General features: G+C 35.5%; 1 protein-coding gene across 3 annotated transcripts in view; it reads left to right on the plus strand.

Moving 5' to 3' along the window:
- Positions 1-17,020, plus strand: part of LOC127808234 (uncharacterized aarF domain-containing protein kinase At1g71810, chloroplastic) — a 48,129-nt gene that overhangs the window by 1,264 nt on the left and 29,845 nt on the right. The window contains exons 2-17 of one of the 3 annotated variants that reach the window (XM_052346679.1): positions 1,078-1,304; positions 1,390-1,434; positions 1,583-1,621; positions 3,726-3,896; positions 4,038-4,190; positions 4,435-4,470; positions 7,578-7,621; positions 8,127-8,217; positions 9,935-9,976; positions 10,080-10,188; positions 13,446-13,560; positions 13,654-13,703; positions 13,866-13,944; positions 15,299-15,349; positions 15,523-15,664; positions 15,810-15,854. In XM_052346679.1, coding sequence (XP_052202639.1) covers positions 1,078-1,304; positions 1,390-1,434; positions 1,583-1,621; positions 3,726-3,896; positions 4,038-4,190; positions 4,435-4,470; positions 7,578-7,621; positions 8,127-8,217; positions 9,935-9,976; positions 10,080-10,188; positions 13,446-13,560; positions 13,654-13,703; positions 13,866-13,944; positions 15,299-15,349; positions 15,523-15,664; positions 15,810-15,854 — 1,439 coding nt within the window. Of the gene's footprint in view, positions 1-614; positions 1,305-1,389; positions 1,435-1,582; positions 1,622-3,725; positions 3,897-4,037; positions 4,191-4,434; positions 4,471-7,577; positions 7,622-8,126; positions 8,218-9,934; positions 9,977-10,079; positions 10,189-13,445; positions 13,561-13,653; positions 13,704-13,865; positions 13,945-15,298; positions 15,350-15,522; positions 15,665-15,809; positions 15,855-17,020 lie in introns of those variants that run through there. The other 2 variants (XR_008024892.1, XM_052346678.1) reach the window with 2 other exon arrangements.

The raw sequence follows: 17,020 nt of genomic DNA on the forward strand, positions 1-17,020 counted from the left end.
ATGATTAGGTAGGAGGTTAAAATGATCGAAAGAATATTACATGATATATATTATATCTTAGAGACACTGCTTTTCATATGATCTTTAAAAAAAAATCCATTATTACCTTATCTACTTGTGAAGCTCGGTATAATGTAGCCATATCATGTGCGTGTCATACAATATGGTTAAGAAGATTGCTTCATGAGTTGCAGTTGGAACAAAATAGTCCAACTAAGATCTATGTTGATAACAAACCAACTATTGCTCCAGCTAAGAATCTAATTCATCACAAGAGGTTAAAATATATTGATACTCGATTTCATTTTATCCAATAACAAATCAAAGTTAATAAGATTAAGTTCGTACATGTCAGAACAACTGAGCAACACTAAATTGTTAAAAATTGAGGTTTTTTTAAATCTTCATAACAAGTTTGGGGATAATTAAGGTATAAGTTTAAGAACGAGGGGAGAATGTTGAAGATTAAAATACCCCTTAATTAAATAAACCTCACAAACTTTCAAAACCAATTCTAAGCCGTCGACAAATTTCAGGGACGGAGTAAACAGGGAGAGTTTAATCCAATCCCGCTTGATTCCAACTGTCATCCAAACATGCCCCAACTGGAAGCCCGAAAACCCTCGAAAGCATGCTAACGGACAAATCGCGAGAACTATGCTCCACAATTCCGTTACGGTCATATCATCATCACTCGCCATATCCAGAACTCAACTCGCACGTAACTATTCCATCAACGTCCCACGCGCCGCCGCACCGGCGACGTGGCCTTTCCACAGCTACAATAATAATCCTCCGTTTCGCAAAATAACAGAAAAAAAAGGGGGGATAATAATAAAGCCCTAATTCGCTCACAATCAATTCTGCATTTTGATTTCACATATACGCACGCATTCTCTTGGTTTTCTGTAAGCTTCCGATAGGTAATTATGATTCTCGTCGCCCCGCCCTGCCCGCCGTGTCCTGCCAGTTTGAATTTGGATCGCCGTCTCCGCCGCCGCTTCCGGCGGATTCCGGCGGCCCGTGGCGGAATCCGACCTGCAATCCTGCCGTCCGCAGCGGTCGCCGGCGGAAGTGGCAGCGATGTGGACGCGTTCACGGAGTACTCCGGGTACTTGTTTGAGATCAGCGATTTGGAGGCGGACTCTCTGACGGAGTACAGCGTTTCTAAGATAGCCGCGATTTATTGGAGGAGACCGTTGCTCCTCCTCCGCCGCGTGGCTCAGGTCGGTGCTACACTGGGCCGGTGGTTCGCTCTTAGATACCTTGATAGCGTCACCGAGCGATCGGAGGAAATGTTCGAGGTTATTGTTGCTTCTGAGTCACTGTTACTACTCAATCATATGCACTTATGTGCCTGAATTCTACTGTATTTTTGTTTGGTTTCAGGTAAGGGCTGCAGAGTTGAGGCAACTATTGGTACAGCTTGGTCCGGTAGGTCTTTTTTCGGTTTTGTTATGACTATGGATTGGTGCCCCATCCCCCGGCGATTATTTTTATACATTTCTGATTGGCCACTGTCATTTTTAGTTTTTTGTTAGTCTCCTGTCAACTCATTAAGTTTCTTTCCAACGTTCTGTAGGCATACATCAAAATTGCCCAGGCTATCTCATCTCGAGCAGTAAGTTGAAAATTCGTTTGCATGACTATATTAACCTATATTTGCTGTTTCTAATTAGCCTAGCTAATATGTTTAATTTTATAGTGGTGGGTCTGATCTTTGTATTTTACATACCAACTCAATATTTTGGTGTGAATTCGACCAGTTACTGATGCTTTTGATTATAGAAGTTGTGGGTATGTCCAGAGACGAGTTCAGAAAAATACTTTTATTTAATACCCATACCTTGGTAGTAAATGGATATGTACTGACATGTCTCACATACAATGAATTACTTGATCATTTTTCACATTTCTCGCTATTGGTTTGCTGTGGTTAAGGATAAAACTGCACCATGTTTGAATCACTAGAAAACTTTCTCAACACGTGATGAATCTAGTCAATTATGGAGAATTCATATTTGCTCGTGAGTTCCAACCTTTGAGTTTGAATTTTAAAGTATCTGCCACTTGATATTTTTTGAAGATACCAATCAGCAAGCTTAGTTTATTGCTGCAGTGTTAATGTGCTACAGGTTAACTTGGAGGTAATTCTCATAAAATTTCTCTTTTCACTTGCATGTTTTATATGATTATTGAACAATTTGGGTAGGATGAAAAATGACATCTCAAAGTGAAGCTTATCTGTTAGGGGTTTCACCAGATCAATCTGTGCAAGGTCATACTTACAATATCCAGTCTCTTTTGAATTTTATTACAATCAAGTTTTCATTTTCCAGTTGTGTTTTCGAAACACGAATTTAGGTGTAAAATCTTGTTCAGTAAATGTGATTTCTTAGAAAAATTAAGGTTGCTGGATGAATGTCTGGATACACGCTTCAATCAATATTGGGTGTACCACTATCTGTCACACATGTTTATAGTAGATGGTTTAAAGGCATGTTTAGCAAATATGGGTTAAAAGCCAAAGATTAACAGGAAGCCATTAACAGTTGTCTCATTCTGGAATCTACAAGTCTAGCAAAGTATTTGTTTCTTGTTTTACTACATCAAGAATCAATGATGAACTTGTGCAATTTTAAAATTCACTTCCACGTGGTTCTTCCAAACCAACATGAGAATCAAACCTGTCTCACCTCAAGATAATTGGCCTTTGGGCTGTTTCTGAAAATGAGGGAGTGAGAAGATAGAAAAGCTGTTGAGATCCAAAATGGCTCTTTAGCTAGATGTTGGGGCTTACATGCTCCCCCAAAATTAACTAAGTGGGCTTCATGCAGGGCCTATTAATTAGAATGGCCAGCCCCTTTCTCATTTTCCAACAGGCCACAAGCTAAATGCAAAAGAAAGCCCAATTGCAAGCCTTCACAAGTTTAGTCATGGTGAAAAATATGGGAGGAGCAGAACTCTTGACTAGAAAATGAATGAGAAATCAGTGATTGAAGTTCTTTTGACTTCCATGCAATAAATTGATTTATTTCTTTTTTCTTTGAACTCAAAAGTACTGTTTAAATTGCAACTACACATCTTCTCTTTTCATCTCCCAGTCCATTCCTTGCTCTGGCTTCAAAAACTTGCATTTTTCTGATATTAAGGATTATGCCTTGTTAATAAATTTGAAATTTTAAATCCTGAGAAGGGATGAGTAAACATGATATTAGGGCTATGCCTTGCTTTTAATCAATACCGTTCATGAGTGCTATAATTGAGAAATATAACAATAATAGTGTTAATGAGCTTTTAGTCTCATCAACATATATGACAAATGAAAGCTTTTAAAATGGTTAAGATTACAATTAAAGATAACAATACTAATCGTGGCTAGAAATCAGTGTATCATGTAAATTCTTTAAAATTATCAGGCACAAAGCAACTCTGCTGGAAAAATTAACTTACTGGAATAAATGGTTCAGGCTCATGGAGGAGTTGGACTATTATCACAGAGGTAAGGTGGTAACTAAACCATGTAAATTTGTGATTGGTGAAGTCACCATTACATAAATCTTATCAATACTTCCAGTTTCTACCCTTGTGAGAATGTGTAAATAAAGATACCTTTAGAGAGAGTAAAAAAAGATTCATGCTAGGTATAGGTTTATTTTAGGATTCCTGTTACTTTTTTATGTTGTTAGATTCATAAGCACGGTTTTGCAAAATCTTCCTTGCAGGACTTGATACCACCTTCATATCTGGACGAGCTTTCACTGTTGCAAGATAGAATAGCACCATTTTCAACTGAGGTTGCTTTTAATACAATAGAAGAGGAACTTGGAGTACCAATAGATGAGCTTTTCTCTAAGATCTCACCAGAGCCTGTGGCAGCAGCTTCTCTTGGCCAGGTTTGTGATTGATAGTATGTTTCTGTTGCATTCAATTGGTAGTTGATATTCCTGTGATAATTGGTTTGAAACATTAAAAATGAAACTGAAACTCAAGCAGTTCTCCTTCCTTCTACTTATCATGTATTTTTCTTTTTGAAGGTCTATCAAGCTAGGTTACGCCATAGCGGACAGGTTGTTGCAGTCAAAGTACAGAGGCCAGGAGTTCAAGCAGCTATTTCTTTAGACATACTAATCTTGCGGTTTCTTGCTGGAGTGATCAGGAGAACACGCAAATTCAACACTGATCTTCAGGTATTGACACAGACACAGTAGATGACCTTGGCTAAGATGTGCAACCTTTTTTTAGAGTACTAGTGGGAACTGGGATTAGGAATAGATAAGAAATAAATTGGACGAAATACAAAAAATTGATGATTTTGATTTTTGACTTGGGAGTACCTTTTGAGAGTGTCTGGTGAGGTAGTTGGGCATAGCTACTGAGATTTCTCTTCATTTCAAAGTTAGCGGCAGTTATAAAGTTAACTTCAATTTGCAGGCTATTGTGGATGAATGGGCATCAAGTCTCTTTCGGGTTTGTATTCATGTTCCGATACTTATTTTTTTTTAAAAATAATATGTGAATATTTCCAAGTTTGTTTCTCCAACCCATTCATTGATTCCTTTTGGTTTACCACATGTTACTTTGAGGGAAGGACTAACTTCTGATATCAACCCTCTTAACTCATCTTACTGTCAGGGATATAACCCTTGGTCAAGGCTGTAGAAAGAGAGAAAGAATAGGGAGAAATCAGAGAGAAAATCGAGAGAGATGACTTGAATTCTAATATCATTCAACAATCCCCAAAGATCCTCTCAAGTAGCTTATATAGCCGGTCTTACAGTTGGTTCTTTCAGTTATGATTTGTAATTGAAAATGTTATAGCTGTCAATTCTAAAACAAAAATGTAACTGAAAAAATACAAGTTGTAACAAAAAAATACAAAGCAGTGATTGCAGCAAGTTTTAATGACCATTATGCCATGGGATCCTCACAATCCCCCATCCTTAAAAGATTTATTGTCCCCAAGAAATCTCAGTAACTAGACCAACATTTCGTCATCTAGTCCCTGCTTTCACTGTCTGATTCATCCTTCCATTTTTTTGTTTCTTCTCTTTCTTTCTCCTTCTTAGCCTTTTCCTCTTCTATCTTATGTTCCTTTTCTTTTGCTTTTCCTGAAAATGTAAAATGTGATCCTCAAAGATCTCCTTGTCCAATCACTCTTCTCTAATCAGTCTGTATTCTGAAACAGAAGTTCCAGTGATTTCCTCAAACTACATGCAGTAATTACGCCAGTGAGTTTTAGCAATAGCCAATAAGTATTCCGGCGGCAACCTGCTCTTCCATCATCTTTCGAAATGCATCATGGTTTTTCTGTTCAGTCCGCTTCAATTGTTCCTCCTGCATCCACCTTTGCTCCACCTGAGCCTTTTCCTTGAACGCATCTTTTGCTTCCAGCTTGCTAGTGTACACCAAAGGTTCATTTTCAACAAATTTCTCCTCCAATGGTGTCACATTGACTTTTCTGGCAACTACCATTCCTTTCTTGGCATCCAGCTTGCATAAGAGAAGATGAGAATGTTCCGCAGGTTCCACAATGGCTGAAACAAGACCTCCATCCAGCCTAGAATAGATGCTGAGAGCATACATCTCATCAGATGCCTGAAAGATCTTTTCATCTCGGCTTTCATCTTCGACATGATTTATATGCGGAATATCTAATGAATCAATGTTTTTACCAATTTAGATTGTTCCTCAGTTTCCTATAAGTCAGAAATCTGAGGAAGGACTCCAGTACCAGTTTCTGCATAGATGAATGATCTTTCAATCGGAATTGCTTGATCCAATGCTAGGTAATTCATCAGCTTCTTGCAAACCGGATGTATTAGGTAAGATTCCAGCTTCTGCTAGAATCTATTATGCAGTGGATCTTGGAGGAAAATCCACTGGTAGATTGAGCTGAAATATCTTTGAAACCTTATTCATTAAGTCGTTCATCATTTGGCCAATTTTAGTGCATTCTTCCGTGATTCCTTTCTCCAACATCTGCATTCTCTCATGAGTCCCTTTGGCCATCTCCACAATTCAAATTCTTCGAAATTCACTATGCTCGCCTTCAATAAGATTTGCCTGAATCAACAGCCGAGAATCGATCGATTGGCTCTGATACCAAATATCAGGGATATAGCCTTGACCTAGGGTTTTTAGTGGAAATTGGAAGAAATCGAGGGAGAGAGAATAGAAAGGGAGAGTGAATTCTTACGAACAGAGAGAGTGAGATCGGAAGAACAAAGAAAGAGAAAATAAAGAGAAATCAGAGAGAAATTTGAGGGAGAAGACTTGAATTTTGATATCATTCAACAATCCCTTAAGATCCTCTCGAGTAGCTTATATAGCCACTCTCACAGTTAGTGTCACGATATAGCCTAGTAATTTTTAATTTTTATTTTTACTAATTGTTGTAGTCTGTGTAATAGGTTAGATATTGCTTAATTTACAGTTGGGTAGTTTAGGATCAATTACTCTAGTGGAGGAAGCGGAAATTGCTTTGTTAAAGTATTGGAATAGCCTCTATATAAGGCTATAGCACTCTTGTCCGTTTTTTAGGTTTTGATTAATTAAAAAGTTAATTCTCTCTCTCTGAAATTCTCCCTTTGTCTCTCTTGGATCTCTCTATTTCTCCCTAATCCCTATCTAAATTCTCCTCTCTCTCTCTCAGATCTCAGTTCTCCCTCTTAATTAGTCTAATTCTTCCCCTTTTTCCTCTCTATTTCTCCCCCTCTTTCAATTCTCTCATTAAAGGAATTATAGTCAGGCTCAGGTTCCTGACTGTTAGTTCTTTCAGTTATGATTTGTAACTGAAAGTATTACATCTGTCAACAATTCTAAAACAGAAATGTAACTGAAAAAATACAAGTTGTAACAGAAAAATACAAAGCAGTGATTGCAGCAAGTTTTAATGACCATTATGCCCTGGGATCGTGACAATTACTTATTGGAAAAGAAAGAGAGAAGAAAAAAACCTTTTAACTATATTATCTGACAAATCTTTATCCTGCCCATATGGGGGGATTGGCTGCATAAATTTTTTCCTGGGAGTTGGTATATTAGTTGGCCTTTTACTCCACATCATTTGATCAGATCAGATTGCTTCTTATTTAATTCCAAGTTCATTCAACGAGTGAGTTCTAACATGCCCATGTGTTTTTCTTATAATGTAGTGCTATTCATTCACCTCAAGACTTTCATTCTGGCTACATTTGACATTTAAAGAAATGTTACTCGTTATTGTTTTACTATGAGTTAAGGCATTATATTGATGTAATTTGTCTCAGAATAGACTACAGGCAGACTGTAGCTTCAGGCTTCAAATGAGCATATCTAATAAGTTAAATTTGACCGATTGCCTCCTATGGGAGACAACCTCTTTAGGATCAATATGTTGAGATATTATGAACCTAAATCTAGTTTTCAGCTTCAATTTTCATCATTCGTCTTTGTCATATCTTATGTGCTTCTGAGTGCATAAATTGCTAATACTTGGGCAAGGCAACACTAAAACTTTGTTGCTTTCTTTTTCTCTTTCAAAAGGAATATTCTTAGTGCTTTATATTGAATACAGGTAATCACATTGAATGCAGGAGATGGACTATGTGAAAGAAGCAAAGAATGGACTCAAGTTTAGGTAAAAGCTAACTTTAAATCTCACAAATATACATGTATAGACTAAATCTGAACTTTAATACTTAAATATGTCAAACTCTGTTATAAGGTTTCATCCACAAATTCATGAAATGTGAATGAGTTACTTGAAGATTCGTGGCTTAAATATTTGACTGGTTTCTATGAGCTTCTGTCCTAAACAAATTGATTTTATTTAACTAGAAATAATTTGAAAATTACACCAACTATGGTATCTAGTGGTCCCTTGGATCCCTTGTACCACTTTTAGCCAGCAGTAGATGATTTAATATGTTGCATTAAAGTTGATCATGTTACTGAGCATGTATTTGTTCTTCAAATTCTTACCCGGGTAGAATTTCTGTGGCTTTTCTTTTTCTTTTGTATTTTTGTCTGAAATCATTAATTTCATCTGCTGATAAATTTTTCTTTAGCTTTATTTCATGCTGAAGTTACTTTATAATAGATGTAAAGTTGTTCCAACACTAACCTGCTGCGTGGTGAAGCAGACAGCTATATGGTGGTCTACAAGATGTTCTAGTTCCAGAAATGTATTTGGAGCAAACAACTCGCAGGGTCCTTATTATGCAATGGGTGGAGGTACTTGTTTTTCATATTCCTTACATCAATTCAATCATTTTGTTTACCGGAGGGGAATCAAATTGCAGTAAGAATGAACTGTTGACCTGTTCCAACACAACTTGGCATGCTGTTACTTGGTGATTTGAGGATTAACATAAGGTTGAATGACTCTCAAGTGTAGTTGTCAAAGGCACAAAGTGCAGGCGCTAGCTTCTTGGACGTGAGGTCCACATGTATTCAAAATTTGTATAAAAATACTTGTATATCATTATTTTCAATATATATTACTATAATAACAATTAATACTATTTAATTGAAACCTAAATGGTACAAAAAAATAAATAATTAATTAGAAGAAAGATAAACATAAAATTGATTTATTTTTACATGAAATCAACATAAATTTTTTTATTGAAACAAAAAACAGAAAAAAAAAAGAAAATCAGTGAAAAAAAACACAAACACAAATGAAAAACAAGAGAAATAGCTAAAATTACAGATTAGTAATCAACAAACAGATAAAAATTCAATAGAAGACAGTCAGTGCCGTAGGTGGTTCAAACAACCAACAACAAAAATTAGAAGAAATAAATAGCTAAAATTAGGTCACAAGACTTGGTTCAAAAGAAAACCAAACAAAAAACAATAAATCAAACACTGAACTACCAAAAAAAAAAAACAATGAAATATTCATATGACTAAGTAGCCAAACGGTGAAAGAAATATATGGGTCAACAAGTGTGTGAATCTAAACTCCAAAGAAATAAACCAACCAATGAACTAACCAAATAAATAAATAAATAAATAAAATACAAAAGCAAGCAAAACCAAAAAGAATAGTTGCTGGAGGAGATTTGCCTGCCTTAAACAACACTTCCAGAGAAAAGCAGGTCACTGTAGGGAGGCCCATGCTCTGGGAGCTTGCCAGCACATGTGCCAGCACGTGGGTTTGTGCAGTGGCCACCATTAACTGACTTGCCTCTCTCTGATCTATGCTTCTATGCTTTCATATGGACAAAAGAAAATGAGAAAGATTCTCCAGACAAACCGAGCTAAAACCTTTCAAAATATAAATATTTATATGCTATAGGTGCAAGAGGTGTGCACCTTGCACCTCAGCACCTAGGCAGGTGCCTCGTCTCAGCTGTGCAGAGGCGCCCTCAGGTAAAGCTCATGCATAGGCACACCTTTGACAACTATATGCTAATAATAGGTTTCTAGAAAAGACAGGTGCACCTGCTTGGATGCTCCTTAACAAACTTGAAGATAAACCACCATATTGGTTGTCAAAGAAGAGTTGCTGAAGATGTGATTCAACTTTTTCTATTACATTGATTCAAATACTCCTCTTTTTCATTCCTATGAGTCTTACATATTGCAAATGATCACTCTCTCTGAGTTGCATAGCAGATTACCAGAATTGACTGTCCATAAAACTTTGATATTAGGGCAATTACTCATACATTTTTTATACCAATTTCTGCATGTACATGTCAGGGAGATGTACTTTCTACAATAATTTATGGTATATTATGTGAGAAAAACCAAAAATACTCCATAACCAATGAATTTGTCATGCTATGATTTACAATTATAATTTGATTTTCATGAGATGTGCCTAACATTAGGAATTCCATGATCATGTAAATGGTTCTTGAAGTTGCTTCTTGCATCCCCTTGTGCATGTAACTTTAAAATTTTTGATAATGTCATTTGACAATCTCATGGTTTGCAGGGACAAAGGTTGTCTGAAGTGAAGGATCTGTATTTGATTGAGGTCAATTTGTGTAACAAGCTGCAATGATGATATTGGAATTAAAGTAAATGTTACATTATATGCATACTTGATGATGAGAAACCTTTTACTAGTCCTGCTGCAGGTAGGAGTATACTGCTCATTCAATCAACTTTTGGAATGTGGGTTTTACCATGCAGATCCACACCCTGGAAACCTTTTTCGCACGTATGATGGAAAACTAGCCTATATAGGTACTTTATATGAAAGCAGCAGTTCTAGTCTTTCATTTTTTATTTACTGGTTATTTTACTCTTGTAGAATCTTATTTGCTGTTAACTTCTGAATCTAAAAACAGATTAACAATATAAAAATAACTGAATGAAGACAGGGAATAAAAAAGGAAGGATTCCTTGCACTGGTATTGTATAGTTTACACAGAAGTATAGAATGCTAGAGAACCTGGTAGAGGTACCAGCAGATTATATGTACAATTTACTGTTATACCCTACATTATATACTTAAATTCGTTAATAACCTGTTAAAATTCCATTTCAGGCATATGATCCAAACTTGTCAGTAATAAAACTCACTCTATATTAGCCAAAAAGGGGAAAAAAAAAAAAAAAAAACTCATTCTAGCTCCTCTGAAATCTTTGGTGAACAATGCAAGTTAATCTTCAAATTTCCCAAGAGTTGCCTGATGAGATTTTTGTTACACTTTTTTGGAATGAAGTGACAATTAACTTTTAGCGTGTTTATCTTATTGGTGGAACATGAGATAGCAAGCAATCTGGACTGCAGCTTAATTATCATACATTAATTCTATAAATTGTGAATGTTGGATTGACAATATGGTTTAACCATATCTACTGACATTTGATGTGAAGTAGTATCTTTATAATCAGATTTAGCACTCTACCAGGGTACCACTATATTTCTTACTTTTCTAGGATTCTAAGGTATGTGCAATAAAAATATCACACCTTGTGATAGACCTTCTTTTGGATGAGGAACCTGCCTAATCCGGATGTGTATTGCTGAGTTTGTGGATGACCACAATGTTGATACAATTGAACAAACCATGTCCGGTACACCCTTCATATGCCTTAAAATTCAGATTATTGCATCCAAATGACTTGTTTAGGAAGAATCTAAGAATTGGCCAGCATTAATTGTGGAAAAAGATATGTATGGTTCCATAGCAGTCAAATAGTTAGCTGACCTAACATAATGGGATTAAGACTTGATATGTTGTTGGTATCAATCAAATAATTATAATTTTCAAGTGGCCTGATATTGACTTGGCTTATGAATGATAATTTGCAGCTGATTTAATGGGTGCCTCTCAAATCCATCTTGAATAGGGAGGGAGGGATGGTTTGGACATCAAATTTTTTCCTTCAGGGTATGTATAAAAAAGGGCGTCTCCAGTGTATGATGCTCCTCGCTTTGTGAGAGTTGGGGAGGGCAACCTACCCTTGCTTTGCAAAGAGGTTGTTTCCATAACTCAAACTTGTGGAGGAGCAACCATACCGTTGCTACCAAAGCTCACCCTCCCATTGGGGTGGCTATGACAGAAGAAAATTTTCTCCAGTTGGGAATGGGTCAAGCGGAGACTAGGGCTGTCAATGGGTCAGATTTGATCCTAATCTTTCTGACTGACACACAAAGTCTAGGCCATTTATATATAGATCTTATTTAAATTCAGCTAAGACTAAATTTGGTAGATCCATTTATAACTGGATTGGATTGGATCTGGATCAACCCAATCTTATTGGATATTAAACCAGATCCATTATATAGATTCTTTACTATAAAGACGTTCTCTTATGTCTTAGTACTTGAAAAAAATTAAATAAAATATAAATTAAATAAAATATTGTATTTCTAAATTCTAATATTCAATTTCATACATAAATTTTGAAGATTTTATTCTTATTCATTAGTAACGATTAATTTTTTGATTCCATGATTGCCCCAATAGTGAGTTGGCACATTGTTCCTTACATGTTTGGCCTAGTTCCTTTATCCTTTTAGTTGCCTTTTATGTAGCTTTTTTCTTGACAAATAATTTATAAAATTTTAAATATAAAATTAAAAAAAAATGGTGTGATATTTACATTTTTCATTAAAATTTAATCTAGTGGGTTTTTCGTTAAGAATGTATATATATGAATGCAACACAATAATTTTTTTGTATAAAAATTTTGTCAATGTAATACTCCTGTTCTTATCTCCCACAGTTTTCTTTTTCTTCTAAAACTCCATTTGGTTATGCATAAACTATTTTTTGGTAAAAGCATTTTACTCATTTTGAAGTGCTTGGATAACAAAAAAAGTAAAAAAAAAAAAAACTTTTTAGGGTAAACTACACAAACCTCCCTTGAGATAAGGCTAAATTCAAGGGACCTCTTCTCTATTTTGAAAAATTAAAATGACTTCCCCTGCTGTTTCAACTGACCATTTCACCCCTCCTCTCTCTGAAGCAGAAAAATAAATCCATAGAGGGAGAGAGAGAGAGAGAGAGAGAGATGCCAGCGCTGCCATTGCTAGAGAGGAAGAGAAAGAGGGAGAAAAGATTGGTTTCCAGACGAGGGACAGAAAGAAAGAGAGATGGGGGAGACATACAAAATTGAGGGAAAATATTTTTAAGAAAAAAAAAAAATATTTTTTTACTTTTACCCTAGTTTTTAAGGGAAATAATTTTACATGAAAATATAAAAAAAGACTTGGAAAATTTTGATAATTCTTTTTGGTATTGAGACTAAAACTAAACCTTCACTATCTGACCAGGAATTGTAATTACACAGATATAACATTGTCATTTTTTTGAGTGTTTGACTTTCTTTACATAAAATATTATATGTTTTCATTTATATATTTTTGAATGTAAATATTTTTCCTAAACATATGAGTTATATATCTTGCACGAAATATTTTACATACAAATGCAAAGCCAGTATTTCTACACATTTTAGAGTGGTTGTAGATCTTCAAGACCCAAATCTGTGAGATCTGGCCCAAGTACAGGTAGATCTGGATCAGATCATTACCTTAAGGAATTTGGATTGAATTGTATCCAAGCTGGGTCTGGTCCAGATGTGGACCATTGACAGGCCTAGTGGATATGGGGTCTTCAACCCATCTCTAAACCCTGCACGTGCAAACACACACACACACACACACACACACACATTTTAATATTTTATGATTTTGTATTATAATTAAAGTTTTGTCTCAATACCATCTCACAAAGCCAAGATAAATGGATGTAAATGTGCTTTATGGTGATTAGACAATAATTTATTTGTGTTATAAATTATGATCTTTATTTGTATTGATATTAAAAGCAACTCTTGTCAATCTTTATTTGTATTGATATTAACTTGATTTTGTATTGTTCTTACTGCATCTTTTTGCTCACCATTAATAATTAAGTAGCATTGAAATTCATTGGTGTATCTGTGTTTTCCTTAGAATCACTAATTTTTGCTATCTTTACATCCAGATTTTGGTATGATGGGTGAATTCAAACAAGAACTTCGAGATGGTTTTATTGAAGCTTGTCTCCATCTTATAAATCGTGATTTTGATGCATTAGCCAAGGATTTTGTCACTCTTGGGTATCATGATTTGTCTTTTCCTTTCAGTTACACAAGAAATTATTTTAATTTATGGCAAAATTTTGAAGTCTTGGTGACTTGCCAACTCAACAGGCTTATTCCAGCAACAGCAGACAAAGATGCTGTTACAAAGGCATTGACAGGTTTTTAGCATCCATGCTTACATGAGTGCAAGATTTCTACTAGGCCCTTTTTTGACATGATGTTCCATATTAATGAAAGCTTTATGATGGTTCAATGCTGCTTCTTGAGGGTGTGTTTCTATTTGGGTTCCCATGTTATTGACACAGGTGTTTTGTCTACAGGTGTCTTCCAAAATGCTGTTAACAAAGGCGTGAGCAACATAAGTTTTGGAGATCTTCTAGGAAATTTGGGAATCACCATGTAAGGTGTTTTTCATGCTTTTACCCCCAATCTATCTGTGAGTTATTTGAGCACTGCATTGAAACAATATGTTGATGTGCTACATGACTGTCTCTTCTTGGTGTTGGTGAAGTGGCAATACATTTTGCTTTCTTCAGAATGTCTTCTCTAACTTGTAAAGGCAGGTAATGAAAAATTGAACAGCCAGAATCCATCCTTTAAATCTGGTTTTACTGAAGAGATGATGTCATAACCTTGTTCAAAATCATCAATATATTAGAGGAAGATAAAACAGAAAGAAAAAGCGCCAAATAGATCTCCTGTGGAGCAAGAGAAGAGGAAACTAAATAAGTGAGCAGAAGGATGTTCTGCCTATCTATTACTAAGCTGTTGAAATATAATTAATAGCATGTGGTAAGTGAACAAGTAAACCTGCAACTAGAACATCAAGAACCCCTTTTGTGAGATATGGAGTGCAGGGTGGTTATTTGCCCAAAAAAAAGTGGGTTCCCACCCTTCCCTGATCCCAAGAGAAGGGTTTGAGATAAATAACCAGATTAGAGGAAAATGTTATAACTCAAGTGGCTTAAACTTAGGTTGTTCCGTCCTGAACTTTCCAGGATTATCAAATAAAATATCTTTTTTTTTTTTTCTAACTAACAATAATATAAATAGTCCTTGAAGCATAGTTTTGTTTCCCAAGTTTTCAAGGAAATTTCTTTCTAAAAGGGGTGTCCCTAGTGCATGAGGCTCCCCTCTTTGAATGGGTCAGGGGAGAGTGGGTTTTTTTACACAGTCTTACTCTTGCTTTAACTTAATGTAATAGTTAAAAGTTGAGTTTTTAACATTGTTTTATTTATTTTTTCTTTTTGTGAGTTTTATGCTAGTTTAAACCTTCTTAAACCCGCTTCACTTGATCTTGCTTAATTTAGGCTGGATATGGAAAGAGGTTATTCAATCCAACATGGTGTTAAGATCAGGATACGCTTTAGCTAAACCCATGCCACCCTGTCATCTTGATCCTTAGTGGAGCAAATAGAATGCTGAGTGCACAACAGTGAGATTCTTTACCAATCATACTATCATATAAATATAACCCCACTTTTGTTAGATGTCTTGCGAACTAGGAAATTCTTTACGTCCAACAGAAGTGTTTGACTATATTGTCTTTCATACCTATTGATACCTGAATAGTCCAATATTAAGTCTTACAAGGACACAGTTTTTAGCATATTCACATTCTTCAATTCAAGGGTGTTTATCACTCACAGCATATGCACCTGTTAATATTTTTATTACCGAACTTTCCTCACGCTGTCTTTAGAATTCTGTGAAAGGCTTCATCATTTGTACTAATTTTTCTTTGAATTTACAGGTACAAGTTCAAGTTTCAAATACCTTCATATTTTTCTCTTGTTATCAGGAGGTAATTATGCCTTCTTATTGCGGCATAAGTATTTATGCATTTTTACACACATTTTAATCTTGTATGTTTTGCATAGTTGTCAGAACAAGATCATTCTTTGGTTTACAGAATTTATGATAACTTAAGGTGCCCACTATTTCTTCTTGCGATTCTTGATGTTTTCCAAATTCCAGCCTTGCTGTTTTGGAAGGAATTGCTATCAGCTTCAACCCAGATTACAAAGTTTTGGGCAGTACATACCCTTGGATTGCCAAAAAAGTGTTGACTGACAGCTCTCCAAAGCTGAAGTCTTCTTTACAAGCTCTTCTCTATGAGGTGTACTTATAGAAACTTTTTATCGCGTGTCACAGAAGATTTGTTCTGTGCATGTCCAAATACCAATCTTTCTACTAAAGCTCCTCACTTAAAGTATGTGTACTTTGTCAAAGCATAATTCTGATTCATTATGATTCCCAAACAGGATGGTGTTTTCAGGATGGATCGCCTGGAGTCTCTAATAACAGAGGTAAGATGTCAATAACTCTTCCTCTCATGTTCTTTATGGTATTTTTCTGTGCTTTAATCATTTTAGACTGAAATTTTTCTTGCCTGAAAATAGAACATTTTGTTGGTGATATTGATGAAGATCACAAGGACAAATATTTCAGGAAACAATATTTTAGGCATAAAAGTAGAAATTAATGTTTATTGTTTTATTAGTTTCTTTATTGTAATTTGTTTTCTAAGTTTCTTTTAATTTCTTTTATTTCCTAGAATCCTAATTAGATAGGGATTACCTTTATAATCTTAATTAGATTATACTAAGGAGTCCTAGTTAGAATAGGTTTTTATCAACTAGTTGTCTATAAATAATCCTTTAGTGAAGTTTTGAAAGACAGACTTTGATTAATAATATTGAATATTGTTATTGGTTTCTAGTATTCGAGATTACTCTTGTTTCTTTTGGTTTTGGTACTACATTAGATATCTTTACCATAATCAAAGCCATTTTAGTATTGGAATGTTTTTATTGTTATTAAAATAAGTAAAGGACAATGGGATAAAAAAAAAATGTAAGACTTGGGGCACATAATATGTACTTAGAGGTGGCTTGCAAAATGAACTCCACTTTAGCTATTTGAATCTCACAATCTCTCCCATCAAGGATTGAGCTTTCCATGACTCACAATGACAGTCTCATTGATGTGGTAGGCAAATCTCCAATCTCTCCCTCTAAACATCAAGCTTTCCATAACATATCTCCAAATGTCAACCTTGTGAGGTGGCATATACACCTCAATAATCTCTTCTTTTAGTTGAGGAAGGTAACATGCATGATGCCCACTCATAGCCTTGTAATAAGGACGCTAATGGCACACCCTTAATTTGCTTGATAAAACTCTCTCCCTAAGTTTTGAGCTCTATGATGTGATCTCTATGATGACATTGGAAGCACATCCTCTACTAGGTTGATAGAAACCTACGCCTTAGTGTTTTGCTAGCCATGTACTCTCTCCGTCATGAAAGACTTTATACACTTATGTGGCACCCCATCTCTAATTGAGATGAGACATGATATTCTCTGTACTTAATCACGTGATGCTCTTATCATTGTTGGCTCCCACTTCTCTAGAGAGCTGAATAGTGCACCTTGGATCAAGAGTGCTACGCCTCGTTTTCTGAGCGCGGTAT

The sequence above is a fragment of the Diospyros lotus genome, chromosome 8, assembly GCF_014633365.1.
Source record: "Diospyros lotus cultivar Yz01 chromosome 8, ASM1463336v1, whole genome shotgun sequence".
NCBI lineage: Eukaryota > Viridiplantae > Streptophyta > Magnoliopsida > Ericales > Ebenaceae > Diospyros > Diospyros lotus.